The 13,260-nt window shown below is 43.5% G+C and overlaps 1 protein-coding gene across 4 annotated transcripts in view; it reads right to left on the bottom strand.

Moving 5' to 3' along the window:
* The window catches only part of LOC307250839 (A-kinase anchoring protein 13), a 201,779-nt gene that overhangs the window by 104,486 nt on the left and 84,033 nt on the right, over positions 1–13,260 (bottom strand). For 3 of the 4 annotated variants that reach the window (XM_080028073.1, XM_080028072.1, XM_080028070.1), the window contains exons 7-10: positions 12,954–13,146; positions 7,423–7,618; positions 6,201–6,930; positions 1,717–4,743 (exon numbers count right to left, since the gene is read on the bottom strand). In XM_080028073.1, coding sequence (XP_079884199.1) covers positions 1,717–4,743; positions 6,201–6,930; positions 7,423–7,618; positions 12,954–13,146 — 4,146 coding nt within the window. The remainder of the gene's footprint in view (positions 1–1,716; positions 4,744–6,200; positions 6,931–7,422; positions 7,619–12,953; positions 13,147–13,260) is intronic. The other variant, XM_080028071.1, reaches the window with a different exon arrangement.

The raw sequence follows: 13,260 nt of genomic DNA on the forward strand, positions 1-13,260 counted from the left end.
TTCTATCACTTTTCAGTTTTATGAAGACACACTAGAGACACACGGCCTGAGTTACACACTGACCCATGCATATTCAGACACACACAGACACACACACACACACACACACACACACACACACACACACACACACACACACACACACACACACACACACACACACACAGCACAACCATTTCTTAAGTGTTGATGACATCATCATCAGGTTGCCTGGATACCGAGCCCCATACAAACAGTGGAGCTGGCTCAACAAGTCCCTGCCCTGTTAGCGACATTACTCTGCCATGTCTCTACTCTGTCCTCTATTCAGAGATGATCTCTCCTCATTAAATGTGGAAGGGGGAATTAAAAGGGTCACTTTATGTCAGACACTAAATCCACACTGAGCCCTGTAAGAAGAAAATGACCCTACATGGACCAATGCTTTAGCTACTCCTCCATCAGAGTAACGGTAGGACAATAGAAGCTTGAGTGAACAACTAACAGCAGTTGGGTAGTAAACCTTAGGCGGAACATTTTTTGTTCAATTATGTCTTAGTATTGTTGTCAGTTCATCACCTTGACAATTTTGAATGTGAAGCTCAGAGTTGGGGCTGTGAAGTAGCTCTTCCTGTCAGTCTGTGAATCTAACATTAACGTGTTAGCTTAAGGGCGCACTCAAACTGGGCAAGTGTGCCTTTTCCGTGCTCCAGGACCATTGCCCCCTCTCCCCACTCCCCCGCTGGCCTGTGCTCACACTGCTCCTGGCCTGAGCACGATTGCTCCTTCCCTACCTTACTTTTGGGATTTTAGGCGTAGTCGACTACTTGTAGGCTATACGACTGTTTGTGAATATTTTCATCCAGCCAAATTTGCATCAAATATTCCATTTCCACATTAGACCAACGAGAATCCTTAAGCTATTGTTTTTTTTAAATGCATCCTTGAGGTAAAAGGTCACGGTGGACAGTCTCATATTTGTGCAGCACGCTGTTTATTATTAATATAACTGCCCGTCATCAGACCATATGTACCGGATGGTTTTATACACATCGATCACTCCATCAAGTAATCCAAGTCAGAACTTTTTGTATGGGGAGAGAGCGTTATTTTAAGTGTGTCTTTATAAAGTTTCTGTGCGCGTGTCATCTCATTACCGGGAGGGCACACCTCTCCCAAGCATGCTGTGGCCGAGGAAGTGTTCCGTGCTGGAGTACGGATGGCGTGCTCACACTAGCCAAACGATCTAGACTTTAGGGGGCAAACGTGCTCGAACATGGAACAGATGGCCTAGTGTGAGTGCGCCCTAAGTTTAGACGTGGCCTACCAGCCAGCCGGCCATTCTTGGCTTAAGTGAGCAATGTTTAATACACCACTAATGTAAAATGTAACTGAATGTGAGTTTAATTAATCAGTTGTTTCATCTAAGTTAGCTTTACTGTAACACTAATCAAATCACTGGTTTTAAAGGTAAAGTGTGTAGTTTCGGTGAATATTGGCGTAGTCTAGTGGTGAGATTCTAGATTGCAACGCTCCCTTGCTAACCCCTCCTTTTGGGAGCATTTACAGACGCTACGGTAGAGGTTCATACGCAGAAGAAAGTTGGACAGTGAATATGGAACTTGGAAAGAAAAAAAAATGGTTAACTTCAGGGCAGCACTGTGGTTTGTGGTGTAGGGACAGACAGAAATACAATATAGGGTAGAACAGTTATGGATATAAAAACAGTTAAGTTACCTGTCTGACATGTGTCCTCCACTGTGGACATCTCTTTTACTGCTTCCTCATCACTTTTCATTGTATTCCTTTCGCTCACTGTCCATCTGTCCACTGTATCCAGAGTTTCTGTGTCTTTATCCAGCCCTTTAAGCACACCAGCTTCACTATCCACAGACTCATGACCATTAAAAGTGTCACTGTGATTATCAACACAGATTGCAGGGTCAAGCTCTGTGTCTGACGATGACTGATAAAGGTCCGTCTTTGCATTTACAGGGACAGTGGGTTCCTCTGGCCTGGGATCAGTAACGGGGGTCCAGTCACAGGGGGTAACAGGAAGTGTTGAACCGCAAGAAATCCTCTCCCCTTCACATGGTGTTGTAACGGGACCACCTAGCTGTTGATCTTTCTCACGCTCTTTAGCCTGACTGAGTGGCTCCGACACGTCCACCAAACCTTTTCCACAGCTCTCACTGGCCTTACACTGCCTTCCTACCTGGCCCTCAGCAGGTATGGCTTTTACAGAATGACTATCCTCTGTACCATGGGTCTGATTGTGTTGAAGATGTACATCTATCTGCTGTCCATCACCCTCTGCTTGTGCCCCACTCTCTTTCGGACAGATAGACTGATCTTGAGGGGATCTACACTCTGGATTTTGTCCCGTGTCTACCACAGGACAAGGGAGTTGGCTTTCTTCTTCTTGCAGCTTATTGTCTGTCTGTATTTCACCCTGGCTGACTACCTTGGTTTCAATCTTTACATTTGATTCTGGTAAATGATTCACACTAGCTTGCAGAAGGTTGTCTTCTCCTTCAGGTAGTGACGTAAAGAGTTTGTTTTGTGTAGACTCTGTTTGAATATCCTGTTTGTCTAGCAGCAGTAAACTAAGGCTGTCCCCCAGTGCTGCCAGGTCAAGGTTAGCCTGCTGGCTGCTACTTAGCTCCGTGACAGAGGGCTTTTCTCTTTCAGTGTTACACTGTAACACCTCTGAAAGTATAACGTTAGCTTTTTCTTCAGTGGAATCTGTGTGTGAATATTCTACAGGCTGGTTTTCTGCCTCAGCTGGAGTCACCGCTAACAGTTGACAGCTCTCTTTGTTCATCAGCTGTGCAGACAGTTGCATGGGCTGAACAGTGTTGAGTAAATTGTCTGCCAGCTGGTCTACTGTATCAGTTGCTACATTGGCGTCCTGTGCTAATGATGGAGGATTTTCTGGTTCTTTGCTAGCAGACTCTTGACCCCCTGACTGTTTGTCGTCTAACTCTTGGCTCAATTCTATGCTAGCCATGGCTGAAGCTATTGCTACCGTGACAACTGCTAACGCTGTGGCGACGAGGTCTTCAGTGTAGTTCTTTTCCTCCTCGTGCATCTCAGAGGACAAACGGTGCTCTGAATATTCACTCAGAGTTGTTTCGGCCCTTCTTACCCCTTTGCGAAGTGTCGACACGTCCGCTGTACCTTCAAATGATGAACACCCAGTTTCTGTACGATGCACGGATTCCATAGGTTCCAGGGAACTTCCCACAGGATCCTGAGGCTGTACTGGTGTGTCCGAGTCCACGGATTGCACATGTTGTGTATTCTGTTCAGGAAATTCCAAAAGAAACAAGTCCTCTGTGAGTTCTTCAGGATCTGAATGTTTAACAGGAAGTTCCCTAGGACAGTCGGATTCCACCAAACCTGTCCGGTCCACGGATGCTACATCCCCACCGGCAGCTACTGTACAATCCCCTTTTTCTGACAATGCCTTTAAATCCACGTCCACATCCAGTGTTTGTTGGATGGGAGTGGCATGCCCCTTTAATTCCCGCTCTGGTGGCGGTTCCGGTACCTCCTTTCCGATTGTCGTTATATCCTTTATATCTGCCTTTGTGATGTTTAGTTCTGAATCTGTGACAGTAGAATGGGGGTTGAAGTCACCAGGTCCATTAAAGTGTATGCTCTCATCCCCCGATAATTCCTTTGTTTCTAATGTCAGATCTGTTCTCCCTTGGTCTGTCGGACTGAACTCCGCAGGGGCGTAGCTTAGATCCAAGTTTGAACCGTCGCAGTCCGACCCGTGAGCGTCCCTGGTCTGTCCCTCTGTCCGGATGGGTAGATGCATGTTGCCGTCCCCTTCGGCAGCGGCTTCCTCTCTCCGGGTCGGCTCAGAGGCGGCAGTGGCAGACTGGACGTTCCCACTTCCTGTTTTATTATCCTTGGCTTCTTGAGACTCTTGACTGTTGTTAGGGTTTGCCACCGGTATCTCTAACTGGCTCTGAGACTCTACACTGGAGCTGGAGCTGAGCTTTGCCTCTGTGCCTGCTGCTTTCTTCCCCCTCTTCTTCCTCCTCTTTTTCTTGCCCTTTGCTCCTTTCTCTTCGCTCCCTTGCTTTTCTTCTCCACCCTCCTCAACATCTGCCGTTTCAGAACTCTTTCTGCTGTGAGTCGTCTCTGTGTGACTGAGCTGCTCCTCTCCCTCCACCCTTCCCTCCCTCCAATCTGGCTCTACTTCCTCCTGTGATCCGTGCACTTCCCGTCTTTGTGCTGTGGCAGGCTCACCATGTGACGGAGCTGGCTGTGCTCCAGCAGCATGCGGCTGACTAAGAGCTGTGGACAGTTGATGAGAACTAAGGCCCTGTTCTAACAGCTGCAGAGGACAACTCAGACCAGAAGCTCGGGGTGTGCTCGGATCACATTCTTTCTCCGGCTGTTCTAGTTTTCTCTGATCCATTATGTCACTGTCGTCGTACCAAACAGATTGAGAGTTCACTGTCTCTCTGTCGTCCCAGTCCTTATTGGCACCCTGGTTTAGGTTTTCTCCCCCATACCAGACTGATTTTGCTGCTGCTACTGTTTCCGGTGCATCTGGGGGCGATCCCACTCCCATCCAACCTCCATCCCGCCAAAGCCTTCTCCGGGGTTTGATGTCCATGCCTGGGGACATGGGGATGGTCCTCCTGCCAGAGGGAGGAATCTGGCTCGTGGTGTCAGGTTGGCATGGCTCCTCCAGGTCTGACTTGCTTTCCTGTGGATCCTGGGATTGTTCCTGACCCATGGTTACTGAAAGGAAGATAGGCTTAGATTAAGGCAAGACAAATACTGGTCAATTTTGAGGTTTTTCTGTCTCTTTTGCTTTCATAACATACTAGTATAAATAAAAGGTCAAAGTGTACATTTAAGTGTTTAGTCAACCAAACCCTGTCTTGTTGCATCTGTTTATTTCTCCTATACAACCATCTGTAAGGGCCATTATCTCAACTGAAGTTTTTTCAATACTCTGAAGACAGAGATCCCAACTTCTAAAGCACTATTCTGAAGGGTATTACAGAAGGATTAGTTCATACTGTTAATTGTCTGATTTATGGTACATTTTGTTCTTAAAAACATGCAGAGAATGCGTTAACCTTCTTTCTGTCTTTCAAATCCAGAGAAGTTGGACTCATTTGGGGAGATATTTCCAACCTTCAGATTTTCTGTCAAATCACTTATTTTGGCATTGTTTGCCTTTACTGGACAGGGTGCGATATATACAGGAGACACAGGCAGAGATAACATGGGTCTGACATGTAACAAAACTCTCCGACTGGATTATATAAATAATCCTAACCTCTAAGCTCCTTGGCACCTTGTGACTACTATTGTTTCTTGCTTTGTCTCACTTCTTTTTTAGAACTTCAAGCTGTTACTAAGTACTTAACTATTACAGTTAGCATTGATGGCTTAACATGAAAAGAACACCCACGTTTTAATTAACCCTTTAAAGCTGTGCTAATTTCTCTATTTTTATATTAACGATAAGTGTCACTAGGGAGGGACACATTTTTCCCAGGAGTTGGTGGAGACCAAAAATAGAGCTAAAAAAAAGTTGATTTAGAGCTTACTTTCATGAGGTGGACACACTCACACCCATCCATATGAATGATCATGTTGTTCTGCAGGATGATAATAGGCTATTTTTTTTCCTAACACTTAGTAACAAATATAAAAGCTGACACTGTCATATGTGTTTGCTCCACTCCCCCAAGTAATTAAAAAATATAAATGAACAGATTTGAGCTAATAGGGAGTTTTCACTACAGCAACAACAAAATTGTGTGGGGAAAACACATTAGTATTTCCCCATGTTAAACCATCTTTAAACAGTGACAAAACCAAAAGCTTTTGCTCTGATATGCTTGTGACTTTCTGTTTCTGGTGACCACTCTGCAAACCAAATTTCCCCTTGGGTATAAAAGTTAATCAGCAATCAACTGTGACACAACCAAAAAAGCACCAACTCAGTGAATGTTCCAGTACTTCTTGTCTCTTATTGGCCAAAATCACAAGCTGATTTTTGATTATTTACATCATAGAGCCTGCGATTATATCCAATAGTTTTATGTGGTTACAATCTCTGTTCTGCTTTTTCAAATCAGCAGATGGACCAATAAGAGCTTTGATCATTTGCATCAAGGTACCCACTTGTTCAGAAACAAACTGACCCCGCCCCAACACCTTGAGCACTCTCAACAACTTACCTGTCCTCTCTGTTGCTGTTCCAGGAGCTCTGTTTAATATAGCTTCTTTTGCTGGGACACTCCCAGTGTCAGCTCGCTCACATATAAGCGTGTCAACTTCCCACTTCTCTCCTTCCTGTTTTTCTACAACGGTGGCTGTAGTAGGCAACGCAACCCCCTTCCTGTCAGCAGCACACTTTCCATCAGCACCTGAAGCACACACAGGCTTTATGGGTGATGGAGTCTCTAATTCAGTTCCAGGATGACTACACTCTCTGGGTGAAATAGTACTTCCATCCTTGTCGTGTGTTGTACTTCCAGTTGTCTTGGTGGGGGGCCTCGGTGCAGTCCCCCTACCAGCCTCTGGGGCGCTGCCTCTGTTATTTCCCGGAGAATCTTCAGCTTGTCTTGTGGATTTTGTAGTTTTCTTTTTGTTTTTCCTGTTACGGCCAGAAGAAGAAGAGTTGGCAGCTGCTGGCGTGGCCTTCAGTCCTCCCCCAGCTTCCTGGCTCTGACAAAGAGTTCCACTGGTACAGGATGTATGAGTGACACCGGCAGGTTCCTCCCCCTGTGTCCTCTCCTCCAATGACGAAGGACTTCCCTGTTCCTCTGGTGTGGTGCTACAGTTCTCTAGGGTTACCTCAGCTGCTCCTTCCTGCTGCTTCTCTGGCTGGCCGTTGGAAAAGCGCTGCAGCCCAAAGGCAGGACTGCTGTGTGTAAGCGGGATGGTACCGGCACAGTCTGGGTTTCTCTGCAAAAAAAGGAAGACAAATGCAAAGGAAGTGTTGATGGAAAAAATGCCATTTCACTAACTGCCTCAGTACCAGGTAAACAAACATATATTAGTTTAGGTGGAGGAGTGAGGGCTGTCAATCAAACTCAAACAGCCGGATGAGATGGCCTCAGAAGGTGGTCCAAGTTAAAGTGAAATCACAAAGATGAACCTTTACCAAATAAACGGTACACACACACAGGATAAGTACAGGAGCATCATGGGAGTTCACATCAATGAAATGATTACCTAAACAGTTTATAGGTGCATCTCAAACAATAAGAATAACATGGATAACAGTTTACAGATCATGGAATAAAAAAATCCAGTAACTCAAATTATATATGAAGCGTCACAGCTGTGCTATGAAGGAGTGTGTGTCTCTCTGTGAGCACAGTGTGATTAGCTTGTAGTTTTAGAACTAAAAAACCCCCAGTCAAACAAACAGACATTGGGATAATGTCAGCTCACCTTTGTGTCTCTGTGAAGATGAATGAGTCTCCTGAGCTCCTGTAAGCAGCAGGCTTCACCGTTCTGTTCCCTCTGACTGGGGAAAGTCAGGGTAAAGGTTCCCAGATTGACATGGTGCTGAAACACTCGGCCCTCTGGGTAAAAGTGCAGTTGTTGTTCCTTTGGTTCCACTTGGACGTTTGACGACGTCTCGTACCTTAAAATTACACAAAATAATACATCTAAAAGTAAGTAAGTAAGTAAGTAAACATCTTAATTAAAACATTGAAATGAAACAAAAATTACAATACAAAAACACCTTGACATGAAGGCTTGTGTATTAAAGGTGGGTTTTTAAAAGACCCTTGAAAGGCCAAGCTTTATTTATTTGTCATACGTCATCGTTGGTGATGGAACTCTCCAACAACACTTAACAACAATGTACAAAAGAAAATCACACAAGTGGGAAAAATGAAAAACAAAGACTTTTATCTGACAGTCCTTTGAAAACATACAAAAACAAACAGATTTTTTCTTCTTTCATATTGTCTTTTACTCGTGTTAAAAAAAAACATTCGGATTTGGACACTTCTGAATGAGTAACTTTTTTAAGAAATGCGTCTCCGGCATTCTTACCTGTCCCCTTTGCGTGTGGTATTGAAAGGATAAGTAAATAAACCTGTGGGTTAACGTCAAATCTCCCCAATCTCAAAAATTCACGACCAGGAACTTAAATAATACATAATAAGGCCAATGATCTGACAAAAACTGAACAACAAATACACAACTAAACCACAAATCCCGACAAGTACCCACCAGCCAGCCTATACAACACACTAACAGACACACACAGCTCTGTGTGGTGGATGACATCACTCCACTCAGCCAGAGCTTGTAGCCACGCCCCCTCCCCACCCTGCGCTAGGATCAGCTGATCTGCCAATCACCCCACTGACACTCATTGTTCTCTGAAAGCTCTCACCGTCACAGCAGAGACAAGCCTGCTCTCTTCTCAATAGCACAACATGACACTGGATGTCTCTTCACAAACGGAAACTTATTATCACCGCGCATTAGGAACTGTCACACATAAAGAAACCCGATTCTTTTCATAGTGACAACATTAATGCAACAAGTGTCCAAGTCTGTCAATTTAGCCCTATTGAGGCCAGACACTGCAGGTGAATATCTTCAGATTTGTTGAGTTTATAGATATCATCAGCATGAAACTTTGCATAGTTGGTTACTTACATCAAAAATGTGAATATGCAAATCTGGCAATACTGAACTAGAGTAATTGGCCCTCATTTATCAAACTTGCGTGGAAACTGGTGCAGATTCTGGCGCAAATACCTCCCTACGCTAGGTATCGCGTGGGATTTATCAAACAGTCGTATCTAGCCAATCTCAGCGTACGCAAGGCCATTATTGATAAATGCGGCGGCTGAAAACAATCGTATCACGTCCCTATATTTTCTCAGTTTGGAGGCCTCGCCCAGAGGTTTTACGACATGGATATGCGCATTACGGCACAGAAGAGGAACCTCTCTGAAGTAGAAATTGACAGAATAACAGCAAAAGTAGAAAAAAAAGTTTCATTTCGGAGCATTACAAGCGGCATCAAAGAACAACAGAAGGCAGCAGTTAGGAAGGAAATAACTGCTGCGGTCAACAGCGTTTGTGTTGACAACAAACGATGTCCATCTGAGGATTTTGCATTTGAGGTTTACATCAGTATCGCTTAAATGCTATAAAACAGCATATACAATTATATGTCGCCATTTCTTTACATAGATGAAGAAAAAGTGGTCTGACTCAAAAATCGCCACTAAAAAAAGTGTGTTGCTGTTCTGAAATGCAACCAACTGGGGGTGCGGGCATAATATAAGTGGTAGAGGAGAAAAAGACGCACCAACTGTCCGATAATGGTCCCCATAAAATAAATACACGTCTGCAGAGATTTGAATGATTAGAATGTATTGGCCCTTTTAGATAGCACTACTCAAAAGGGTTTTAAAAACTAAAAATAACACATTTTGCGTTTTACTGTATGACAGCATGCGCTTGGCACGAGTGGTCAGCCCGGCCGTCAGCTGCACAAGCCGACCCTGCAACGATCAGCTGTGAGAGCGCCCACTGTCCTGCTCCACCAGCAGACAGGAACAACGTGCCGGTTAACGGTGGAAATAAATCGCTTGCTTAAGCGATCAATGACACATTAAAAGAGGAACTAACATCTAAAAAGTGCGTCAAATAAATAAAATGTTAAGCTGAATGTTGTGCCGTGTATTTTTTTATCATAAAGAGCAGTGTAGGCCTACTACATATTTAATACTTAGGCTAACATTTTGAATGAGTGCAGCCCCCTTGCCTCAGTGTCCCCCCAGCTGCTCCAAGACGGAGACAACTGCCCTTACGCAGTCCCATGCAGCGCTCCTAAGTGGCCGGTGTGCGCACTATTGAATCAGCTCTCCTACTCAGTTGCACACCATAAGCTGCACAAATGATTAATATCTTTATTTCGGTCTGAGCAAACACTGCATTTGTATTATCTTCTAATAATTGTCCAACAAAGTCATCGGCTAGCCGGCACAGCCTGCACTGCGAGTCCATGCTGTTTACAAACTTGCGTACACGAGCTGAGAGCTGGCGTGGGATTTGAGCGTATCCTACGCTCAAGTCCATATTGATAAATGCCGAGGTTTGCGTGGAAATGTGCGTACACCCACTTTTCTGGTCTACGCACGGTTGATAAATGAGGACCATTATGTGTAAATCTGCATCTCTTTCAAAAGAGATGTTTGACAAAGCGAGAGTTAAAATCTTTTTCATTTGTTTTTTACAATATATTTGAATGTAGCCTTTATTCCTTTTATAAATCCAAAATACTATAAACAGGTCGTAAAAACGCATTTTCGGCATGTTTTTAAGAAGGAAATGTATTAAAAATCCCACAGTTAAAAACATTTGAACAAATCCTTTTGTAATAACCTTCAGATTAGTGCAAACAATGATTATAGAAAGTTTAGTTGACGTGAGGACTTTAGAATTTGAAATTGAGATTTTTGGTGCAGAGTATTCAAAAACAACTTTGACCTTTGATTCATACTAGAATGAAAGTGGAACTGTTTTGGAAGCAAAATAGACAAACATCTAAAAATATTAGGGCTGTCAAATTAACGCGTTAATTTCGATTAATTAATCACAGAAAAATTAACGCGATTAAAAAAATTAACGCAGATTAATCGCACTTCTACATTGCCCTTTGACCCGGTGCAAAAGAGGTGAGACGATATCGGAGCTGCACTTGTAGCTTGCGGAAACGACCCGCACGGGATTAAACAGTAAATAAAGAAGCATAGAGAGGGCTGTATGGATGTGTTATGGGCTGCTCCGGGAAAATAAGCATGAAGGTAGGAATACGTCTTATGTCATTCTCCGCAGTGTCTGTGCATTATTGGTTTAGTGGGTGCCTAATTAACAGTGTAGGTTCAAAACAGTAGGCTATCTCTCAATCTTCCTCCGTCTCACTTCTGTTTGCTAGCTGCGATCGTCTCCCGCTAACGGACACCCTCACACTCTTCCTAGCAGATATTCCTGTCTTTTTTCCTCCATTGTGTGTGTGTGTGTGTGTGTGAATTTATTTAATGTAGAAACCTCGCTGAGGGGAGGAGACAGAAGTTACGAGAGACGGACAGAGAGAAAGAGAGAGGGAGAGGGAGGGAGAGAGAGAGAGAGAGAAACGAACGGTAGCCTATACAGTTGTTTATAAACAGGCATAAAAGTGTCATATAAGTATGCGATTAATTTAGATTAATTAATCACAGAGCCTGTAATTAATTAGATTAATTTTTTTGGTCGCTTGACAGCCCTAATTTATATTTATATAAATATAAATTAGGGCTGTATATATATATATATATATATATATATATATATATATATATATATATATTAGGGCTGTCAAGCGATTAAAAAAATGATCTAATTAATTACAGGCTCTGTGATTAATTAATCTAAATTAATCGCATACTTTTATGACACTTTTATACCCGTTTATAAACAGCTGTATAGCCTACAGTTTGTTTCTCTCTCTCTCTCTCTCCCTCCCTCTCCCTCTCTCTTTCTCTCTGTCCGTCTCTCGTAACTTCTGTCTCCACAGCGCTGACAGCGCTGCACTGCCACATATGCCTATGCCGATTCATTCACCATCGTCGTACTCATAGGCAAAAATATTGACACACACACACACACACGCGCGGGGCGGGCGGCGGGAGACGAGACAGCTAGCAAACAAAATTGAGACACAGAGGAAGATTGAGAGATACTGTTTTGAACATATTGTTGCACCACTAAATCAATAATGCACAGACACTGCGGAGAATAAAGTTAGATGTCTTCCTACCTTCATGCTTATATTCCATAGAGCCCTCGGCCCCGCCCTTTCCTCTGCTTCTCTATCCCTTTCACCTGTGCGGGCTGTAAGCTACAGGTTCAGCTCGGTGCAGCTGCGCACCACTTTTGCACCGGGTCAAAGGGCATTATAGAAGTGCGATTAATCTGCGTTAATTTTTTTAATCGCGTTAATTTTTCTGTGATTAATTAATCGAAATTAACGCGTTAATTTGACAGCCCTAATATAAATATATGTTTTTGCCTGCTGTGTCTCGCCTTAAAACAAGTACTGATTAGTGGAGCTTCATCAAGTTCTCTTAGACCCCATTTCCACTTGGCATTAACATCTGATTTTTGTCATCTGATCACATGAATACAGCTCTAACTACAGGTGAAAACACTCAAGACGCATTGAGATCAGATCACAAAAACCACATTTGGAGGTGGTTTACGTTGCTTGTGTCCGCATTCATTTGGTAGTGTAAACAGCAATGTGACTCTTGTCCACATTAGGGACCTCCTGCTCATCTGCCGCCCCCTGCCTGAGCGGAAATACGTTGAAAATGCATCACTGGCGTTCATGCAGCTTTTATAGAAGCCTCATGAACGTTAGTTGCATCCGCCAGTATTGCAAATGACAAGCTTTCTGTCCTCTGTTTTCATTTCACTGCGTAAATCTGAAAACAGAAATCGCTGCTATTGACTGGTGCGCTGCAAGGCAGCGACTTCCTGTCCTTATCTGCTTAAAAATAAAAGTCAACTCGCGTTTGGCAAGTAACAGGCTTTTAATGTGAAGGTGCACAGGAAATATTCTGTTCGCACATTTCTTGTTGTCTTATACTTATATTTTGTGTTTAAGTTGTTGATGGATTTCATTCTGATTTTGCTTTGATTTTTGTGTGTACATTTTTAACATCTCAGTAAACACTTTTGTCACTTTTGTTTTGAAAGGTGCTATACAAATAAAGATTATTATTATTATTATTATTATTATTATTATTATTATTATTATTATTATTATTATTATTATTATAAGTATGTACGCAGGTCCACCACATACATTTCCTGGTGTAAGTGACACATATTCAGAGTCACTACCTGAAATAAAGCAGAGCTTAAAGGAAAGGAAAAGGAAATAAAGCCATGGTGTTACTGACTGTGTGAATAGCTCCAGCAGCTGTGTGTGTCCCCTGCTCTGGGCCAGGCAGGCAGGGCTCAGTCCCTGGGCGTTGGGCGTCCTGAGAGCCTGCAGAGCTCCAGGCTGCTGGAGGAGGAACCAGGCCACCTTCCACAAACCGTGCCCCGCTGCCAGAGCCAGCAGGGCGGGGAGGTGAGGGAGAGGAGACACTGCTGGAGAGGACAGACACAGAGAATCAAACGCAAATCAAAATGTCTTCAAAGACATCAGTTCCTGTCTTGTGGATTTTGTGTTATAATAAGTGCTTTTATTAAGTACTCACAGGT

Source organism: Ammodytes marinus (assembly GCF_949987685.1).
Source record: "Ammodytes marinus genome assembly, chromosome: 5".
Lineage (NCBI taxonomy): Eukaryota > Metazoa > Chordata > Actinopteri > Uranoscopiformes > Ammodytidae > Ammodytes > Ammodytes marinus.